Here is a 22964-nt window from a genome sequence, read left to right on the forward strand (position 1 = left end):
GACTGGGGTAATCGGCCTGGGTGTGTCAGAGGCAATTCGGTTGGCACAGGATAGAGCAGGGTTTAGGGCTGTTGTACATAGGGTCACTATGAGTCGCAAACAACTCAACGGCACATAACAACAACAACAACAACAACATGTGTTACAAATTTTAAACTCTATCATACTTATAAAACAAGATTACAAGCATATTTGTAAAATATATGATTGTTATATACCATTGGGTTGGATTTGACTAATAGATAGTAAGTCCAGTTAGTTTTAAGAGGATATTGCTTATCTTTCTTCTATGGAGCTGCTGGTGGTTGAAATTACCTTCTTTTGACTTGGCACTGTAACTCTCTACCACTAAGTTACAAGAACTCCTTAAGGGTATGATTGTTGTTATTGTTACATACGGTCAAGTTGAAACTGACTCATAGCTGACACTGTCATGGGTTTTCAGAGGCAATCAATCACATGGGAAGAGATTAACCATCTTTCTCCCATAGAGCTGCTAGTGGATTCGAGCCATGTGCCTTTGGGATGGCTGCAAAGTTCCTTACCAGTTGGCCACTAGAGCCTTCTTATTAAGGATAGGTCTCCTCAGTGATGCAGTTTGTTTGGTTTTTATATTTGGACTTTATGGCAAAAAGTTAGAGAGCTTTTGTCAGAACTACATCTCACTATCTACCTAATGGGATTCATACATGAACCAATGGGCTGCCATACTTGCTGACTTTGAATTCAGCAGATTCTAAAGCCAGGTGTCTGAGATCAAGTTTCTCAAAAAACAGTCTTGATTATGCCAGTTTCTGAAACTCATAGTCTCCAAAGGAGAAGTCTGAAATCCAACTTCCTTACTGACATTTTGAACTCTGCCTTCCAAGACGCATCACTCTTGAGGTCAGATCTGCAGACCTGGGGCAAGATTCACTGGCTTACTTCACTAGAGAATCCAATGTAAGAAAATATCCTGGAAAGTCTGTCAGGTAATGAGAAAATATTTTTTTCAATTCTTACAAATCTTTTAAGTATAGGAGCTAGGGGTATCATGACAGAGACCTTGGCTCAGGGTTCAGAAGTTTCCTGGTGGCCCTATGCAGGGGGCGTTGGGGGAAGCAAACAGTTCCTGTGCTATCTGAAATCCTTGTGGTGTTCCACTGCTTCTTCGAGTGTGGAGTGCTCCATTTCTTCTCTAAATATGAGGTGTTTCATGTTCTAAGTGTGGAGTTCCCCTTCCCTCCACTCCCGTCCCCTCCCCTCCTCTCCCCTCCCCTTCCCTTCCCTTTCCTCCCTATCCCTTCCCTTCCCTCACCTCCCCATCCCTTCCTTTCCCTTCCCTTCCCCTCCCTTCCCTTCGCCCCCTCCTTCCCACTCCCAAAGGAAAGGACTGAAAGAAAGGTTTCTTAGAGGAAATACAAAGGGAAGTAAAAGGCAGGTGCATCAAAGTGAAGAAGCTCCCTCTTTAGGAATGTTAATCAATCCCACAAGACCCTAGGCAGAGCTGTTTCATGAGACTAGGTGCCACTAAATAGCAGGATCCACCTAAGGCTCCCTCTCTCTCCCTTAAGGTTTGAGTCCATCCCTGAGTTTCCAGTGGTGTTTCTCTCCCTTTCTTCATTTTTCTCTTTAACTCTTCCACATGAGCTACATTTTGCAATACCTTAATAAGTCTTTTTCACTTGTTTACCTAAATTACAACTGTGTGTATCTTATCTTCACTTATTTACAGTCACCTCAACTCATCCCCTCAAAGCAAATACTAGTAAATGGTGAAGCAATAAAAATAATTCTAGTTTACCACATTTCAGGGTGCTTCATTTCTCCATTAAGTGTAGGATGGGTCTTTTCTTCTTTTAATGTGAGATCCTCTTTTGTTTTCTTAAAAATGGAATGCTCCTTCATTTCAGCATGCGTTGGTTGTCTCTTTCCATTTATTATTAAATTATCACTAGCCAAGTGCCAGCACTATGTATGAATTTACTTGATTTTGCCAATTACTAGCTTGACCTTTATTTGCAGGTTATCTCCAAACTTCTTCACTTGGCTTGGATCATGCTGCTCGGGGTCAGTGCAAGTGACTTTGCAAGCTGCCACCTGGGCAGGGACTTCCAAAGCCACCAACAGAGCCATCACCAAAGCAGAGCAATAGGCAGGGCTTCATGATGAGGGGAAAGGACTCTTTAGATCAAAGGTCAGAGGGTAGGAGAAAATAAAATTTTAAGCATACGTACATACCATATTATCTCTGGATACTACATGGTGGTCTTCTTCTTTATGATCTCTTGTTTCATTTGATGTAACTTCATTGGACTCTTCTGTAAGGAAGGAAAAATTTTCATTATCAAAATTTTACTGAGACTTATTTTGCCAAGAGTATGCAAGTAATTTGTCTATTTTTAACAGTACTACTGGCAAATTCATTTCATACATGCTCAATTTTTAATTGAAGTTTTAAAATAACTTGGGCAACTGACTGGAAGAGATCTATATTTGCTCTCATCCCAAAGAAGGGTGACCCAACAGAGTGTGAAAACTATAGAACAATATCATTGATTTCACATGCAAGCAAGATTCTGCTGAAGATGATCCAAAAATGCCTGGAACAACACATCAGCAGAGAACTGCCAGAAGTCCAGGCTGGGTTTAGAAGGGGTCGTGGCACTAGGGATATTTTAGCTAATATTAGATGTATCTTAGCTGAAAGCCGGGAATACCAGAGGAATGTCTATCTATCTGTGTTTCATTGACTATGCAAAGGCATTTGACTGTGTGGATCATAACAAACTGTGGCTGACTCTGAGAAGAATGGGAATCCAAGAACACTTGATCGTGCTAATGTGAAATCTATACTTGCACCAAGAGACAGTCGTCAGAACCGAGAAAGGAAACACTGCATGATTCAGAATTGGGAAGGCTGTATACCTGGGATGAGTCCTATCTCCATACGTTTTCAACCTGCATGCAAAACAAATTATCCAGGAGGCTGGGCTCTATGAGGAAAAGTGTGGGTTCAGGATTGGTGGAAGATCTATCAACAATCTGCTTTATGCAGATGACACAACCCTACTTGCTGAAACTGAAGAGGACCTGAAGAGCTTGCTGCAGAGGGTCAAGGACTGCAGCCTTCAATGTGGATTGAGACTCAATGTCAAGAAGACAAAGCTTCTCACCACTGGACCAACTGGCACCATCAGGATGGATGGTGAAGAGATTGAGATTGTTCACAGCTTCAGTTTGCTTGGCTCCACAGTCAACACTCTTAGTACCAGCAGTCAGGAAATTAAAAGACGTATTGCAATGGAAAAGTCTGCTGTTAGGGACCTCTCCAAAGTACTGAAGAGCAATGGTGTCTTTCTGGAGAAAAAGGTGCATCTGATATAGGCCATGGTGTTTGCAATCACTTGTTATGCCTCAGAGAGTTGGACAATGACTAAGGAGGATAGGAGAATTGATGCCTTTGAGCTGTGGTGTTGGAGAAGAGTATTGAGTGCACCATGGACTGCTAAGGAAACAAACAGGTTTATCCTGGAGAAAGTTAAACCGGATTGCTCCTTGGAGGCAAGGATTCTGAGGCTTCGTCTTACATACTTTAGACGTGTTGTAAGAAAGGACCAGTCCTTGGAGACGGACATAATGATGCTTGGGAGGGTGGAGGGACTGCACAAGAGGGAAAGACCCTCTATGAGGTGGATTGATTCAGTGAGTGGAGTAATCGGTGTGTGTGTGTGTGTGTGTGTGTGTGTGTGTGTGTGTGTGACAGTGCGATTGGCACAGGACTGAGCAGGGTTTAGGGATTTTGTACATAGGGTCGCAATGAGTTGCAAGCAACTCAGCGGCACATAACAACAACAACAACAACAACATCTTAAGGAAATAAGATGGATATGTATAAATATAAGATTAACACCACTACACTGTTTATGAAAATAGAAGAATGAAAGAAAAGGAGCAATCTAAATGTTCAATAGTAGAGGACTGATGAAATTATTTAGGCTATGTTACTACAAGAGAATAGTATTAGTCCACTAAAAATGAGAAAAATATTCAGCATTTATTGGAACTTGAAATAAGGTTACAAAACTTACCACATACAGTGTGATCTTGATCTTTGAGTAAAATAAATTTTCCTCAAGGAAAAAATGGATAATATTTACATTTGTTATTAGATGCCATTGAACTAATTATAACTCATACATACCATATGAATAAAAAACTCTCTCTCCCCTATCCTACACCATTCTAAAAATTTCTAGCATGTTCAAGCCCACTATTTCAGTTACTGTGCCACTCCATTTCATTGATGATCTTCTCTACTCTTTCACTGACTTTCTCCTGTTTCCAGCATTATATCTTTTTCAAGAAGTGGCTCTTCCTGACAATATATCTAAAATATGTGAGACATAGATTCATCATCCTTGCCTTTAAGGAGAATCCCAGATGCTTTTCATTCCAAGACAGGTTGGTTTGTTCTTTTGGCAATTCACTCAATGAACTTTCCTAGTAACACAATTCAAGGGCCACAATTCTTGCATCTTCCTTATTTATTGTCCATTTTATATACGTTTTATGTTTTTGTTGATGCTTTCAATGCAGCTTGAATTTCTTCCTTCACCTCCACTAGTTCATCATATGGTACTTTCTGAAGTGGTTCAGTGTTGATCAACTCTTTTGGTAGGTTTTCAGAGGTTGTAATTCACATGGGAAGAGATTATTCATTTTTATATAGGAAAGCCCTGGCAGATTTGAGCCAGAGAATCTGGCTTTGGGTTAGCAGCACAACTGCCTGTGGACTTTGCTACCAGAACTCCTTAAACATGGTATAAGAACACGAATATAAAAAGGATAAGGAAAAGTTTATACATAAAATCAATCTTTGAGAATTAACATAGAGGAGAAGGGAAGGGCAAAGACTAATTACAAGAGAAATTTGTCAAAAAATTTTTCTCTCACAAAAAAGAATATGAAAATATTAAAACATAAATATGTTTTTTGTAGGCAAAAAAATTTGAAATTAATGAGCTGAATCATTCAGCAATTACTTTTTACCAGAATTTGACATCAGGTTAAGATTGCGGTTTTTTGGTGTGGTTTTTGTTTTTAATCAGTTTCAGTCACATCTTCCTCTTTTTACTCCTGTACTCCTTCTGAATAGGAAAGGAAAAGGAGATGTAAACAGGGAAGGTATAAATGGAAGGCATAAGTGAAGGCAGATTCCTGCATCAGGGAAGGGCTTACTCTCTTAAAAAGGAGAAGAAGTGAAAGAACTAAAAGATTGCCAGCACTTTTTTATTGATTCGATTAATCTTGCCTTTTATCACACTTAAAAAACCTTTTTTTTGCTTATAAAATTTTTTCTCGACTTTCAGTAGCTGTTTCTGCTTTTTTAAAAAAGTACGTTTATAATAAAATGTGCTGTTTAATAATTTTAACTGTACAAAATATATTATGCAACCATTATTTACATACTTTGGACACGTGGCCAGGAGAGACCAGTCCTTGGAGAAGAATATCATGCTCAGAAGAGTGGAGGGACAGCACAGGAGAGGAAGAACCCGGATGAGATGGATTATCCGTATCTGGGGCAATGGGAGTTGGTGTGTTAGAATTAGTGAGATTGGCTCAGGACAGGGCAGGGTTCAGAGCTGCTGTACATAAGGTAATTATAGGTCACAGGTGACTCAATGACACATAACAACAACATACTCTATTGGTTGTTTTATATTTAAGGTTCTTTAGAGTCAACAAGACCTTGGGAAGGGCCTTTGTATTTAAAAGTTGGTTGTTATTATATTTTAGAGAAATTTTCTTCTAAGTGAGTGGTACAGCACTCTCTATCAATATGCTGTACTGAGGTAACCTGGGGCTGCTGGGATGTTGAACCTTGTGCCACTGGGGTTTCAAATAGCATAACGGTTACCTATGGTGGACACTGTTCGCCGTAACTCCCAGTTGAAGACATGTTTGGAAGCAAGAGTGGTATCCAATTCCTAAACAACAGCCTCTGGAAACTCTGTAAACTTTGAGAAATGATAGTATCAAAAGGCTTCAGGTCTTTTGTTCATAGGGTCTCTATGAGTTGTGCTTGACTCAATGGCAATCAACAATAACAAAAACAACCACAAACTAAATTAAAAAAAAAGTTCATTGTTCCAAACAGAAACTTGGTACACCTGAAACAATAATTCTCTATTTTCTAAGCAAGAATTCATCTTTACTATGTAAAATGTGAATTCCAATGAAAATATTTTTCCCCAATTTAGACATTTCAGCTCAAACTTGCTGCCATCTAGTCAACCCACTATTGAGTTTCTGAGGCTGTAAATTGCATTGAGTTCCTGGTACATTCGAAGTTCCAGAGAGATATAGCTTTGGGCTTAGCAGATCAACTACCTACAGATTAGCCTGCCAAGACTCCCTCCAAGACATTTACAAAACTCTAACCCTATTGGTTAACAACAAACTGTGGCTAATTATGAGAAGAATGGGACTTCTAACAAAAAAAAAAAACCCCGTAGACCAGATGATTTTACCAGCGAATTTTATCAAACATTCAGAGAAGAACTGTCACCAATTGTACATAAACTATTTCAGGAAATAGAGAAAGATGGAATTCTTCTCCCAGATTCATTCTATGAAGCAAACATATCCTTGATACCAAAGCCAGGATAAGACAACACCAAAATAGAAAACTAAAAGCCAAAATCCTGAATGAAGTACTGGCCAATAGAATTCAACGATACATCAAAGAAATGATTCATCATGACCAACTGGATTTCATAACAGGTATGCAAGGATGGTTCAAAATAAGGAAACACATGTATTGAAACACATGATGAATGTAATTCATCACATTAAAAAAGCAAAGATAAAGAACCACATGATCCTATCATTGAGGCAGAAAAGGCATTTGTCAAAATCCAACACCCTTTTCTGATTAAAACACTCAACAAAATAGGATTAAAGGGGAATTTCTTAAACATAGTAAAAAGTATTTATGCAAACCCGAGAGCCAACATTGTTCTCAATGGAGAGTGGTTAAAGGTATTCCCTTTAAGAACAGGAACTACTAGGCAAGGATGCCCACTCTCACCTCTCTTATTCAATATTGCATTGGAAGTCTTAGTGATAGCAATAAGACAAGAGAAGGAAATAAGAGGAATCCAAATTGGCAAAGAAAAGGCAAAATTATCTCTCTATGCAGATGATATGATAGTATCCTAGAAAACCCTAAAGACTCAGCAAGAAAACTATTGGACATAGTTGACCAATTCAGCAAAGTAGCAGGATACAAGATCAACATACATAAAAATCAGCTGGATTTCTCTACAGTGATAAAGATAATATAGAGCCAGAGCTAAGAAAAACAATACCCTTCACAAGAGAAAATCACAAGATTAAATACTTTGAAGTAAATCTAACCAGAAGCACAAAGGATCTATTTAAAGAAAATTATTAAGGTGCGCCTGATACAGGCCATGGCCTTTGTAATCACTCATTATGCATCTGAGAGTTGGACAATGACTAGGGAGGGTAGAAGGAGAATTGATGCCTTGAGCTGTGGTGATGGAGAAGAGTATTAAATGTACCATGGACTTCCAAGAAAACAAACAGAATCAGCCTATAGAGGGGTAAACCAGGCTACTCCTTGAAGGCAAGGATTCTGAGGCTTCATCTGACATACTTTGGACATGTTATAAGGAGAGACAGGTCCTTGGAGAGGGACATCATACTTGGGAGGGTGGAGGGACGGTGCAAAAGGGGAAGACCCTCTATGAGGTGGATTGATTTAGTGACTGAGGTAATCAGGATGGGTGTGCTAGAGGCAGTGCGATTGGCACAGGACAGAGCAGGGTTTTTATAGGGTCACTATGAGTCACGAACGACTCGACGACACATAACAACAACAACAACAACAACAACAAAACATTACTACAAGAAACAAAAAGAGACCTGGAGAAGTGGAAGAATATCCCTTGTTCATGGATAGGAAGACTCAATATGGTGAAAATGGCAATACTACCAAAGGCAATTTATACATTCAATGCAATCCCAATACAACTACCAATTCCATTCTTCAACGAGATGGAAAAGGTTATCTCCAGTTTCATTTGGAATGGAAAAAGGCCGCAAATAAGCAAAGCACTGCTTAAAAATAAAAAAGAAGGTAGGCGGCATCTCACTCCCTGATTTCAAATCCTACTGCACTGCCATGATGGTTAAGGCAGCATGGTACTGGTACAATAACAGACACATAGATTAATGGAATAGAATTGAGAACCCAGAATTCAGCCTATCTACCTATGGTCAACTGATTTTTGACAAGGAGATGAAATCAGTTAAGCGGGGAAACCACAGCCTTTTTAACAAATGGTGTTGGCAAATTGGAAAACTATCTGTAGAAGACTCAAGGAAGATCCACACCTCACTCTGTATACAAAAACCAACTCAAGGTGGATCATGGACCTAGGACTAAAACCAAGGACTGTAAATGTCATTAAAGAAAAACTTGGAAGAACTCTAATAGTCCTAATCCACAACATAAACAGTGTTCCCGGTATCCTGAAAAATCTACAATCAGGAGAAGATAAAAGAGATGAATGGGACATTCTAAGAATCAAATCCCTATGCACATCCAAAAACTTCTCCAACAGGGTAAAAAGGGGAGCCACAGACTGGGAAAAAGTATTTGGTAATGACATGTCAGATAAGGGACTTATATCTAGAATTTATAGAGTACTTGAGCACCACAACAAGATAAAGGTAAATAATTCAATTGAAAAATGGACACAGAGCGCAGCCGGAACCCAACACAGCCGGAGAGCTGGAATTTGAACCATACACAAGACAGCTGAGTCCCAGCCAAAAGACACCAGCCAAGACACTGTGAAACTCACTCACCAGGAGCAAGTATGGAGCAGTCACCTGCCACCGTGGGACTCTGGAGGAGCAACTGACCACCTCCAGCATCCACAAAACCTGGAGGAGCAACGACCTGCTGGTTGCGGCATGACCCTGGATGAGTGACCACTGGCCACCATGTGACACCAAGGAACAACCACCCCAGCCCCGGCCACCGTGTGACCCCAGAGGAGCAATGGTCCACCACCACATGAGCCCCCTGCGGCCTGCTGCTGTGTGACCTCACCCTGCAGCTTGCAGTGCATAAATCCGCCCCCCGCAGCATGGAGCCGAAGCCCCATCCCCTGCCTCCCAGTGTGGTAGTGTTTTCTTCTCCCCAACCACTCACCTCCACCCCTGTAACAGCCCTGCCACCCCAGTGGCACTCAAGGGCCACTAGAGAGTCCTTCATGCCACACAGAGACCAACCAACATAACGAGATGTGGACAGTAGGATTTCAAATCAGAACTTTTGTTGCATCAGTTCCTTTTGGAGCTACCGGAACACAAAGCTATGCCGGATCCAGTCATTGTCCAGAGCCACCAGCTTAGCTGCTGTGGGACTAATCTGGCAGGAGAAAGGCCAGTAGGATCCTGACTAGGTTTTCTGGGGCACTGCCGATTACCTGGGAGAGCACCCAAGGGCATGCCCACTGGTGGGGAATTTGGCCGAGCTCTCTTGGGCCACGCTGACTGCCCAAGAACAAGCCAGCCAGTGGTAATCTGTCTGAACTTTTGTGGACTCTGCAGACCAGCCAGAGGTTAGTGGGTTCCTGGGAATTTGACTTGACTTTTTAGGTCCTGTTGGACTCAGGACACTACTTGGTCAGGGGCTGCTGCTTGAGGGCACCTGCATAAGTGCCACTGGGCAGGGGCAACTGAGTGAAAACCACTGGGTGGAAATGGACAGCAGGAAGTAGGGACCCAAATCGTGAGCACACCTAGACAGCTGAGGTCTGAGTGAGGTCCCCCAAGTGTTTGACCTGCCCTTGCTATCACCCCAACCCTGTGCCTGCCTTACCCCATTTGGCTCCACACCAGTGCCTACACGTCTAGTCAATCAACTTGCCTTTAGTCGAGTGCACCTAAACATATCTTACCAACAAGAGTTTGCTCTCACAGGCTCTGAAATAACATTTCCCTGAAGTCAGAAGTTCAGAGAAACACACTAGTGGGGTAGCTTCCCGATTGCTCTCTCAAGCATTGTCTTAAGATCAAGAACATATCAGTGTCTCAAAGAAGGCAAGCTGTGCCACACAATATACAAGAGCAAAGCAAGATATCACCCTTAAATGGTGACACAGTATCAGTGGATTTCCTGAAGCCAGAAAGTCTGATGGAACTTTCTTACAAAGAATTTAAAAGAATTATTGAATATATTCAATGGACAAAAGACGAACTTGACGAATTACAGGATACTACAAGCATAAAACAGGAGGAGCTAAAAAAAATGCAGAACAATGTGGAGAAAACAAACGAGGCATTAGTGGCACTGGAAAAAGAAGAAACCACTATCCAAAATATAAGGTCCAATGTTTTAGAGGCTGTCCACATGACGGAGGGACACATGGGCAGAGTTGAATAGAAGGAACACAGAACCAGTGAAATTGAAGACAAAATTGTCACCACTGATCTGCTAGAGAAAAAAGCAGACTCAAAAAAGAAGGAAAAAAGAAGAAAACCTAAGAATAATGTGGGACACCAACAAGAGAAATAGCATGCGCATCATTGAAGAATGAGAGAATATGTATTCAGGAAGCTCAGAGAACACCATATAGATTCGACCCCAAAAGAAAAACATCAAGGCATATCATAGTTAAATTTGCCAGAACTAAGGATAAGGAGAGAATCCTGAAAGTAGCAAGGGAGAAACAAGAGTAACCTATAAGGGAGAACATATAAGATTATGTGCCAATTACTCAGCAGAAACCATGCAAGCAAGAAGAGAGTGGAAGGACATATATCAAACACTCAAAGAACACACCTGTCAACCAAGAATACTGTTGTTGTTGTTGTTGTTATGTGCCATCGAGTCGCTTGCAACTCATAGCCACCCTATATACAAGAGCTCTAAACGCCGTTCTATCCTGTGCCGACCTAGCCATCCCAAACACGCTTATTCCCACCACTCCAGTCACAGAATCGATCCATTTCATCTAAGGTTTTCCTCTCCTTCGCTGCCCCTCCACCCTGCCAAACATGATGTCCCTCTGCAAGGACCAGTCCCTCCTTGCAACATGCCCAAAATATGTCAGACAAAGCTTCAGAATCCTTGACTCCAAGGAGCATTTCGGCTTCACCTTCTCAGGACAAACCTGTTTGTTCTCCTAGCAGTCCATGGTATATTCAGTACTCTTCTTCAGCACCACAGCTCAAAGGCATCAATTCTCTTTCTATCATCCGTATTCACTCTCCAACTCTCTGATGCATAGCACGTAATTGCAAAGACTATAGCCCGGATCAGGTGCACCTTAGTCTCCAGCCTGACGTCGTTGCTCTTCAGCACTCTTAAGAGGTCCCTCACAGCTGACTTTCCCAATGCAATTCATCTCTTGATTTTCTGGCTGCTGTTACCAAAAGTGTTGAGTGTGTAGCCAAGTCAACGAAAACTGTTAACTATCTCAATCTCTTCACCATCCATATTGATGCTGCCAATTGGCCCTGTGGTGAGAATCTTTGTTTTCTTGATTTTGAGCTTCAATCCATATAGGAGGCTTCAGTCCTTGACCTTGTGCAGCAAGCACTTTAGGTCCTCCTCAGTTTCAGCAAGTAGGGTTGTGTCATCTGCATAATGCAGGTTGTTGATGACTCTTCCACCAATCCTGATGTTACATTCCTCCTCATACAGCCCAGCATCTCGGATGATGTGTTCTGCATACAGATTGAAAAGGTATGGAGACAGAATACATCCCTGACGAACCCCCTTCTTGAATATTGTACCCTGGAAAATTATCTGTCAAATATGAAGGAGAGATCAAGATAATCCTATAAAAGAAGAACCTAAAGGAGTTTGTATAGACAAGATCTGCATTGCAGGAAAGATAATTTCTTTTTTAACAAATTTATATCTTTGTGTATAATTGCCATTTATGTTTTTAAAGTTATGTGCAATTAATAAACCACTGTAAGGGAAAAATATGTATTTACTCTTCAAAGTTACAAGACAGAGTTAAAGTCAGAACAAGAACCCTTTCCTGAAAATTACTAAGAGAAACTCTTTTGTGCTTGAAATCTTCCTGTGAATTAGCCAACATCAGTCTTAGTACTCTATCATCCTCTGAAACAAAGATATTCTAAACTTTCTCAAGCCTTAGCCCCCTTCTTTCAAATCTCCTCATTTTAAGTGTAGGTCAAAATAACAAACTGAGTAGAAACAAGGCCTTGAGGTCAAAACCTTTGGTGAGACACAGTCTTAGCTTTTGAGTTAGGAATAAAACTCCAAGCAAATAATCTGCTGGTGTGCTTGTTGATCAGATTTATGTCTGTCCAAGCAACCTTATACAGAATATACAAAATACATTAAAATGCTTCACTGAGATCTTCTGTTTTGATGTGTTTCTCTTGTGACACCAAGCCATGTTTCTAAGCATTCGGACACTCTTCTAGGATACCCCAATCCGTTTGAGGAAAGGCCTTAGCCTTCTTCCCCTGAGGAAGCTGTGTACTGCTGCTGCCTATAGTTGCAGGGCCCTTCAGGCGAGAGTGATTGAAGCCTCCCCAAAGACGCACAGCAACATGGGTGAAAGGCCTAAAGGGCAGCAAATCCTCCTTTAATGATCAAGATAACCAAGATGAGAAAAGCCATAGAATGGTATGTACCCCTTGGTGTGTTGAGATGAGAGAGAGAGAGAGAGAGAGAGAGAGAATGAATATGAGTGAATATGGGACGTGTCTTGGGCATGAGGTGAGTGAGGAGTCCTGATCCTCTGTTCAGTGATGACTTCATATCAAGTCAGCTCAATCCAATTCAAGGGTTTATACCAATATGTCAACTGCTAAAAGGCACCCAATATTCCTGCAAGATGAGTGACTAGAGACAGATGAAGCAAAAGTATGAGTGTAAGAAACCTCAGACAAGGGACAATCGAGCCTCTAAGAAGGAATGCAAAAAACCTCCAGGTAAAGGGGGTTGAGCCTCTACGGAAGAGTGCACGAAACTTCCAGACAAGGAAGTGTTGAGACTCTAGGAAAAACTGTAAAAAAAATCTCCAGAAAAGAGGGGTTGAGCCTCTGTGGAGGAGTGCAACTTCCAAACAAAGTGGAGGTTGAGGTTCTAAAAAGGAAATACACACTAAAGAAACCAGGATGAGAAATAGAAATTAAAGTAAAAGGATGTAGAGAAATTCTTCCAAAGGTGAAACAAAAAAATTTAAAAAGATCATAAAGTAGCTATTCAATTAGCCTTAGATTTATGACCTATGCAATAAGGGCCCATGAAATTCAAGTTACTGTAAAAGATTTGTTTTCCAATTAGAACTTACAGAAGCAAGCAGCAAAAAAAGTTTTTGTTTTAGTAAAACTTTTTCAAAGCTAAAGCCTGTCTACTCTGTAATCTGTAGCTAATAATTATTAACTGTAGCACATAAATGCAAGCTATATTGTGAAATGGGTGGAACAGTTAGCCTGAGACATAATCACTAGGCCAAAATACTCAGAGAAAAAGAAAACATACTATAAATACTCATCATCCTCACTGTTCTGCAACTCCTTTATATAAGCTCTCTAACCTGCCAAAACAGGGAGGTAGATCTGAGAAATTCATTCCAAAAACAAAGTGTTATAGAGTTGGGGGAAAGTTAGAACTGAGTTCATAGACAACTCTCTCTTGGTGAAAAAAATATTTTTAAAGTTTTTAACAACAAAGATAGGACTGGGAATGCAAAAAGGTAGAAAAACAGGCCATGTTGCTGGACACAGTTATGCATAGAGCACCTCACAGCAATTTCAGAATTAAATATCACTACTGGAGACTCCTACTGTCATGGGATTTTCAAGGACTAAGCCTGATCAGTAATAAAAGAAAAGGTTAGGCCTTAGAAGGCAGAGGGTCCAAAACATCCTGAAGCAGTACATGCTGTTGAGCTCCTTCAAGGCCAGCTACAACACCAACTTCTATGCTAGAAATAAAATTTTAAAAAGTGCTATCAGAACTCAGCTGATTAGGTCCAAGGAACTATATTGTTCCTGCTGATGGGAAACAGCATCCCACATCCTGCCAGGTGAACCCTGAATTGCTGTTGATATGAGAGGTAATGTAATCTTGCTTGAGGCAAAAGTAATTTTCTCAGTTCTACCTTTTCTAGTAAAGCCCTTTCTCCACTGAGAGCTAAAGTTAAAAGTGTAAGCATGAAGGAAAAATAACTTTAAAGCCAAAACTCTCACCTTGTAGCTTCCCCCCCCCCAGAATTCAATCTAGCTCTATTTTGCAGTCTTTTGTTTATGTACCTGAGTGTCCAACACCAGATGCTGCAGGGACAAAGCTTTTTGCTATATTAAATGTCAGCATGTCTTAAGCAAAAAAAATTATAACAAGCAAACGTAGAAAAAGAAGTTCTCAATAAGCTTTAAGCACAAGACACTCTAAAGGTATGAGATATCTTTGTGCTGAAGAAAGTAAAAAACAATAGCAGTGGTAAGTAGTACCAACAACTAAAAAAGAAGTAGCTTTGTATGCTCACCTATAAAATAAAGCAATGGACATTCTTGAAACAGTACCAGAACCATCTTCACAGCTCTACTAGTTGCCATAGTAAAGTTGATTAAGGATTTAACTTTATTTTATGCTGTAAGTTTAATTGTAATAATGCTATTATAGTAACTATTGAAGATATTTCTGTTACCAGATTATGTAAATAATTATCAACTTAAAAATTCTAGAAGTTTCCAAAACCAGGAATATTGATTAAACTGATAAGAGTTGTGTAGTTAGTTGAGTAAAATCTCCGTCTATAAGTCACAAAGGAATGTGAATCTTTGTTAGAAGTGACTAAACAGTTGTAGAAGGCATAACGTTTGTGAGAACTGATGAAATGTTTGTAGAAGGTAAAAGAAAAGTCTGTGTGAATTTGTGACTGAGGAGAAGGATAATAAGAGTGGTATTCTTTTAGAAGAAAAATAAAGTAGTTTAATCTTATAGTAGAAGGTCTATTAAAGAGTGAGTAACTAGAAAATAAGAGTAAGTGAATTTCTAAGTATATCAATTTGTGGTTGGCTATTATAAATGGTATTGCTTATTGGTTTCCTTCTCTGAGTTTTCTGTTACTGTAGAGGAATCCTACCAATTTTTGGATATTAATTTTGTATCCTTCCACCATATTAAATGGGTCCACTAGCTATAACAGTATTTTTGAGTCCTTGGTGTTTTCTGTGTGCACTATCATATCGTTTGCACATAGCAACAGTTTAATCATCTCTTTGTTGATATCGACGCGTTTCATTCCCTTCTCTTGTATTATCCTAGCAAGTACTTCTAACATAATATTGAATAGAAGTAGTAACAGTGGGCATCCTTCTCTGATCCCTGCTTTCAAGGAAAATTATTTTTGTCTTTCTCCATTGAGAATTATATTAGCTAACTGTTGTTGTTGTTGTTATGTGCCGTCGAGTCGTTTGCGACTCATAACGACCCTATGCACAACAGCCCTAAACCCTGCTCTATCCTGCGCCAACCTCACTGCTTCTGACACACCCATCCCAATTACCCCAGTCACCGAATCAGTCCATCTCATAGAGGGTCTTCCCCTTCTGTGCTATCCCTCCACCATCCCAAGCATGATGAACCTCTCCAAGGACCCGTTCCTCCTGGCAACATGTCCAAAGTATGTCAGACGAAGCCCCAGAATCCTTGCCTCCAAGGAGTACAGGTACACAGGAAAAGTCGGTCAGAGGAGGTGCTGGGGACGCGGAGAATGTGCTCCTGGGCAGAGGGGAAGCCTGGAAGCTGCGCACCGGGGGAAGTATTAGGTAACTAGAAAAATAAAATACTAATAAAAAGGAAACTACACGACATTTCTGAAAGACACTATAAAAGACCCAAATAAATAGAAAATTGTTTCCTGCTCATGGATAGGAAGACAATATTGTGAAAATGACAACCCAACAAAAAGCAATCTACATATTCAATGCAATCCCAATCTAGATAGCAAATTAATTTTTCAAGGAAATCAAAAGGGCAATCGTCAAGGTTATTTGGAAGGGAAAGAGACTGTGAATAAGAAAAACACTTCTGAAAACCAAAAATGAAGTGAGAGGCATAGTACTCCTTGACCTCAAAACCTACTCACAGTGGTAGTAAGCAAAAAGCCATGGTACTGCTACAATGACAGGGACAATGACCAATGGAACAGATTCGAGAATCCAGAAATGGACTTATCTATGGACAAATATTCCACGCTGCTGTTGTTATGTGCTGTCGAGTCGCTTGCGACTCATTGTGATCTTACGTACAACGGCCCTAAACTCTGCTCTGTCCTGTGCCAATTGCACTGTCTTTGACACTCCCATCCCGATTATCCCAGTCACTGAATCAACCCACCTCATAGAGCGTCTTCCCCTCCTGCGCTGTCCCTCCACCTTCCCAAGCATGATGTCCTTCTCCAAGGAGCGGTCTCTCCTCACACATGTCAAAGTATGTTACACAGAGCCTCAGAATCCTTGCCTCCAAGGAGCCACCCAGTTTAACCCTTTCCAGGACGAATCTGTTTGTTTTCCTAGCAGTCCATGGTATTCTCAATACTCTTCTCCAGCACCACAGCTCAAAGACATCAATTCTCCTTCTATCCTCCTTGGTTATTGTCCAACTCTCTGATGCATAACAAGTGATTGTGAAGACCATGGCCTGTAAATGCACCTTAGTCTCCAGGGAGAAACCATTGCTCTTCAGTACTCTGGAGAGGTCCCTAACAGCAGACTTTCCCATGGCAATGTGCCTTTTAATTTCCTGGCTACTGGTGCCAAGAGTGTTGACTGTGGAGCCAAGCAAACTAAACCTGTGTACAATCTCAATCTCTTCACCACCCATCCTGATGCTGCCAATTGGTTCAGTGGTGAGAATCTTTGTCTTCTTGACATTGAGCCTCAATCCATATTGGAGGCTGCAGTCCTTGACACTCTGCAACAGGTGCTTCAGGTCTTCCTCAGTTTCAGCAAGCAGGGTTGTGTCATCTGCATAAAGCAGATTGTTGATAAATCATCCACCAATCTTGACCCCACATTTCTCCTCATAGAGCCCAGCCTCCCAGATAATCTGTTCTGCATATAGGTTGAAAAGGTATGGAGATAGGATGCATCCCCGGTGTACGCCCTTCCCAATTTTGAACCATGCAGTGTTCCCTTGCTCTGTTCTGACGACTACCTCCTGGTCCATATTAACTAATATTCCATGTCAACTGATATTGGACAAGGAAATAAAACCTATCAAATGGGGAAAGAACAACCTCTTCAACAAATGATGCTGGCAAAACTGGACTGCTATCTGCAGAAAGCTGAAACAGGATCTACATCTCACACTATACACAAAAATGACCTCAAGGTGAATCAGAGACCTTGGAGTAAAGCCCCAAACCATAAAGTTCATAAGACACAAACTGGGACCAAGGATATAAGGCTTAGTCTACGATATGAAGAGACTGACAAATACAGCTAGAAATGTACAATCTGGAGAAGGTAAAATTGATGACTTCCTAAAGATTAAATCTCCGTGCTTATCAAAAACTTTTTCCATCAGGGTGAAAAGAAAACTTATCAACTGGGAACAAACATTTGACAATACCATCTCAGACAAGTATCTCATAATAAAAGTTTGCAGAATACTCCTGTGCCTCCAGAAGAAAAAAGACTGACAACCCAATTACAAAATGGGCAAAATACATAAGAAGACTTCACAGAGGAAGACATTCAGATGGCCCAAAGACATACGAAAAAGTGCTCAAAATCACTGGCAAGGAAAGAGTTGCAAATGAAACCACAATGAGATACCATCTTACCCCAGTAGCAGTGGTAAAGAAAGTTTAGTAGGGTAGCAAACAGTAAATGTTTGGTTGTATTGGTATGCACACAAAATTCATATACACTGTGTTTCATTTATATACATTGTATTTCATAAACGTCTCCATTCACATTGAGCATTCTCATACACTGTGGTTTTTTTGGGTTCCCTCCCCACGGCTTTTTAAAAAATTGATATTTTAATGAACATTTATAACATTTAGATTTCCAATCATTCATTGTTGCACATTTTCCTCCCTGATCCCCCTCCTCTCCAGATCATATTTTTCTTTGGGGAAAAAAGTTCTTTCATTGTTATACAGTTCCCCACCCCACCCCCCAGACCACTTTAGTATGCATCTCTTATTCTGGACTCTTGTCATGTCAGTAATACCTAATCATATATTCCTTTTATACAGTTCTTTCTCTCATCTGTTTTAGATCCCCCCAGCTCCCATGTCAATCCTGTTTTATAAAAGTGGCATTATGCTGCATTTGTCTTTTTTGTGTGACTGAGATATTTTGTGGTATTCATGCTTGGGAGGGTGGAGGGACAGCTCAGGAGAGGAAGGCCCTCTATGAGGTGGATTGATTCAGTGACTGGGATAATTGGGATGGGAGTGTCAGAGACGGTGCGATTGGCACAGGACAGCGCGGAGTTTAGGGCTGTTGTACATAGGGTTGCTATGAGTTGCAAGCGACTTGATGGCACATAACAAAAACAACAACAATTCTTTTAGAAGAAAAATAAAGTAGTTTAGTCTTAAAGTAGGTCTATTAAAGAGTGAGTAACTAGAAAATAAGAGTAGTGAATTCCTAAGTATCTCAATTTGTGGTTGGCTATTATAAATGGTATTGCTTCTTGGTTTCCTTCTCTGAGTTCTCTGTTACTGTAGAGGAATCCTACCAATTTTGTATAATAATTCATGAGTTCCTTGTTTTTCAATGCAGCCTAGTATTCCATTGTGTAAATATACCACAGCTTCTCTATCGATTCATTTGTTGATGGGCACTTGGGTTGTTTCCAACTCTGCTATTGTGAACAAAGCTGCAATAAACATGGGAGGGCATATATCTGCTTGGGTAGCAGTTGAGGGTACAAGATATGAACAGACTTTTCACCAAAGAAGACATTCAGATGGCGAACAAACACTTGAAGAAATATTCAAAATTCTACCTCTAAGAGAGATGAAAATCAAAACAACTATGAGATATAATTTCACCCCGGTAAGAATAGCAAAATTTAACAGAACAAAAAACAACAAATGCTGAGGAAAATGTGAGGAAAGTGGAACCCTTATTCACTGTTGGTGGGAGTGTAAAATGGTTCAACCTCTATGGAAGGCAGCATGGTGCTTTTTAAAAAAGTTGGAAATAGAAATATAATTTGACCCAGCAATCCCACTAATGGGAATATACCCTAAAGAAACCAGACACTGTTTTATAAAATTAATCACCATTGATCCATGCCTACCATTACACAGCATTTTCAGGTCCCCACAGGCTCTCTCCTAATTCCTGCTCCCCTTCCTTCTGCCCACCAAACTCTGCAACCTAGAGATATTCCCCCACCTCCCCATCTTCATCACCCTCCCTCCTTACTCTTTCTTCTTTGGACATTTGTATACAGTATCTTACTAGTAATCCTTCTCTCTTAACAATAATGAAATTACGTAATATTTGTCTTGCGGAAATTGAGTTAGTTCACTCAAAATAGTGTTCTCCAGCTTCTCCTATTACATAGTATGTTTCAAAATAATTGCTTCTTAGTGTTTTATTGTATTCCATGTGTGAATGTACCACAATTTCTCAATATATTCACTTCTTGATGAATATCTGTCCTGCTTCTATGTTCTTGCTATTGTGAATAACACTACTATAAACATCACTGTACAAACTTCCATCATATATATCTGTCTCTATATCTAATCTTTTCCCATTCTTCCTTATGCCTGGAAATTATCTTCTAATAATTCTTCCACAACTTTCTCAGTGCCTTTCCTTATTTCTTTCTGTTCTGGAATTCTAATTATACACATATTATTCCTCTTAATGTTGTCTCACATTATTCTTAGGCTTTTTTTCTTTTTTCTTCCTTTTTGATACTGCTTTTTGTTCTAGAAGATCAATAGTGAAAATTCTACCTTCTGTTTCACTGACTCTGTGTTCCATCTCTTCAACTCTTCATATTTCTCTCCAACAAGTTGACAGCATCTGAAACATTGGTCCTCATATTTTGGATTAAGGTTTCTTGTTTTTCCAGGGCCTCTAATGCCTTTTTTGTTTTATCTGCATTGTTTTGGATTTTTAAGTTCCTATAATAATTCTTCAAGTTTGTCTTTCACCCATTGAAAATATTCCATAATTGTTCTTTTAAATTCTGTGTCAGAATATTTCTGACTTCAGGAAATCCATGTCACTTTTTGGGGGGTGACATCTTGTTTTGGGTTTGTGCAGGGTGTGTCATGGGTGTGTCATAGTCTGCTTCTTCTGTGCCATTGCTGTGGTAGAGTTTTTCCACGCCTAAGGCAATAGCAGTCTGAAGTCACTGTTTAAGAGGAGGGTGGGGGAGCTACCCTGCCTGAGTTTTTCTCTGAACTTTGACTCAAGGGATGACTTGCTTCAGTTTAAGAGAGATATGGCCTATGAATTAGCAGCCTCCTCTACCAGACAACAGCTGCAGCTAGGCCAGTCCAAGGTGCCCAGGTTAATGGCAACTCAAGCTTTGGGAGGAGAATGAAATTAGTTCACCCATGATACTGATGTTCCTGACACAGTTCAGAGGGCTTTCAGTGGGTCGTCCTCCAGGCTTTGAGCTTGGGACCTCCAGGTGATGGAGCCAGGCCCTCCAAATGGTGGGAACAGATTTTCCAGGTGGTGGCATTGGGAATTCCAGGCGGTGGGGCCTGGCTTTCCAGGTGGGGTGCCAGTGATGGACCTCCAGAAGACATGCAAGAGCAAGGCCCCAGGTGGCAGACATGAGGTCCCAGACAGCAGGGCCAGGGAGCCTCCAGTCAGGGGTGGAGGCTGATCAGGCAGTAGTTCCATGGCCTAGTGCTCCAGGCAAGAAAGCAGTCCAGGACACACTAAGAAATGTTTAAGGCAATACCTAGTTAATTGACTGGATATACTGCAGAGAGTGACATGCTGAAGAGTAACACACAGAAGCTTGTGTGTTCTCTCTCTCTCTCTCTCCCCCCCCCTAATTTACAGAGTTCATATACATTGCTTTTCACATCTGATCTTTCCCCTTTCCTTTACACACTACTGCCTCCACCAATCAAATGATGTGATCCTATGATTAAGCACCCCCATCTTCTCCGTGGATCCTCACACTCATTCTACAAAAATGGTCTTTTACAGTATTTGCATTATGATACTGAGTTGGTTCACTTATCATAATGCTCTCTGGTCCCTCCAAGTTAGGTAATAATTTACAAAAGCATTGCTCCTATGTGGTGCACAGTATTCTCATGTGAGATTTGTACCAGAATTTCTCAATCCATTTCATTGTGTTTGGGCATTTGAGCTTTTTCCATGTTCTTACTATAGTGAATATGCTTCTTATGAACATTGGTGTGCAAGTTTCTGTTTGTGCCTCAGTTCTCATTTTCTCATGGTATATTCCAAGCAATGAAATAGCTGGATCATATGGAATTTCTGTTGAGCTTTTTGAGGAAATACCAAACTGTCTTCCAGCATGTTTGTACCATTTTTAAATTCCACCTGCAATGTATAAGAGTTCCTATCTCTCCACATCCTCTCCAACACTTATTCCTTGCTGTCCTGCTAAACTTTGCCACTGCTACTGGGATAAAATGATGTCTCATTGTGGATTTTATTTTCATCTCTCATATGGTCAGTGATTTTGGAGCATTTATTCATGTGTCTGTTGGCCATCCGAATGTCCTCCTCTTTGAAAGTTCTTTCCACTTCTCTTGCCAATTTTAGATTAATGCCATAATTAGGTTATATCTTTTTCTTCTGGAGGCCCAGGAGTACTCTGTAAACGTCTGTTATGAGACTCTTCTCATATATGGTGTTGCCAAATGTTTGTTCCCCGTCAGTAAGTCTTCTGCTCAGCCTACCGGAAAAAGTATTTATTAGTACAGAGATTTAATGTTTAGCAGGTGTTATGCATCAATTTTATTTTCTTCAGATTGTGCTCTTCAGGCTATATTTGACAGTCCATTTATACCATAAAATAGGTCTTCTAAGCTTGATCCCAGGTTGTCTTTTATGAACTTCATGGTTTGGGGCCTTAGTCCCAGGTTTCTGATCCACGTTGAGTCGATTTTTTTTGAATGGTGCACAATGTGAATATGTAAATCCTGTTTCAGCTTTCTACAGGTAACATTCCAGTTTTGTCAGCATCTTTTGTTGAAGAAGGTTGTCATTTCCCCATTTTATAGATATAATTTCCTTGGCAAGTATCAGTTGACCATAAATAGATGGGGTGTTGGTGGGTATGGGTTTTTTTTTGTGTGTGTTTGTTGTTGTTGTTGTTTCCACCCCCCTGGATTCTAAATTCTGTTGCAATAGTCTATGTGTCTGTCATTGTATCAGTGTCATGCTGTTTTGGTTATTTCCACTGTACAGAAGGTTTGAGGTCAAGGAGTGCTATGCCACCCACTTCATTTTTGCTTTTTAGAAGTACTTCGCTTATTCAAGTTTTCTTTACTCTACAAATAAACGTAATAAATTCCCTTTCATTCTCATAGAACAATGAATTTGGTATCTGTATTAGTATTGGAAACAACTTTGCATAACTGTTAGGAATCCCACTTCGTCATAATGATTTCTTTATGTGCTATTGAATTCTTTTCTTTTTTTGGTGACAGAAATGAAGCTGGAGATAGAATGATTGAATTTTGCACAATCAATGACTTATTCATTGCAAATACTTTTTTTAAGAGACATAAATGCAGGTTATACACATAGATTTCACCTCATGGTATGCATAGGAATCAGATCGATTACATCTGTGGAAAAAAAACTCTGGAGAAGCTCAATATCAGCTGTGAAAACTAGGCCAGGAGCTGATTGTGGAACAGACCACCAACTACTCATATGCAAGTTCAAGCTGAAGCTGAGAA

General features: G+C 40.3%; 1 protein-coding gene across 1 annotated transcript in view; it reads right to left on the minus strand.

Annotated features, from left to right (window-relative positions):
- The window catches only part of HDX (highly divergent homeobox), a 572582-nt gene that overhangs the window by 134749 nt on the left and 414869 nt on the right, over positions 1-22964 (minus strand). The window contains exon 6 of the mRNA XM_006902518.1: positions 2221-2300. Within this exon, the coding sequence (XP_006902580.1) occupies positions 2221-2300 (80 nt within the window). The remainder of the gene's footprint in view (positions 1-2220; positions 2301-22964) is intronic.

This window comes from Elephantulus edwardii, unplaced genomic scaffold, assembly GCF_000299155.1.
Source record: "Elephantulus edwardii isolate Elephantulus edwardi_28Jun2011 unplaced genomic scaffold, EleEdw1.0 scaffold00423, whole genome shotgun sequence".
Lineage (NCBI taxonomy): Eukaryota > Metazoa > Chordata > Mammalia > Macroscelidea > Macroscelididae > Elephantulus > Elephantulus edwardii.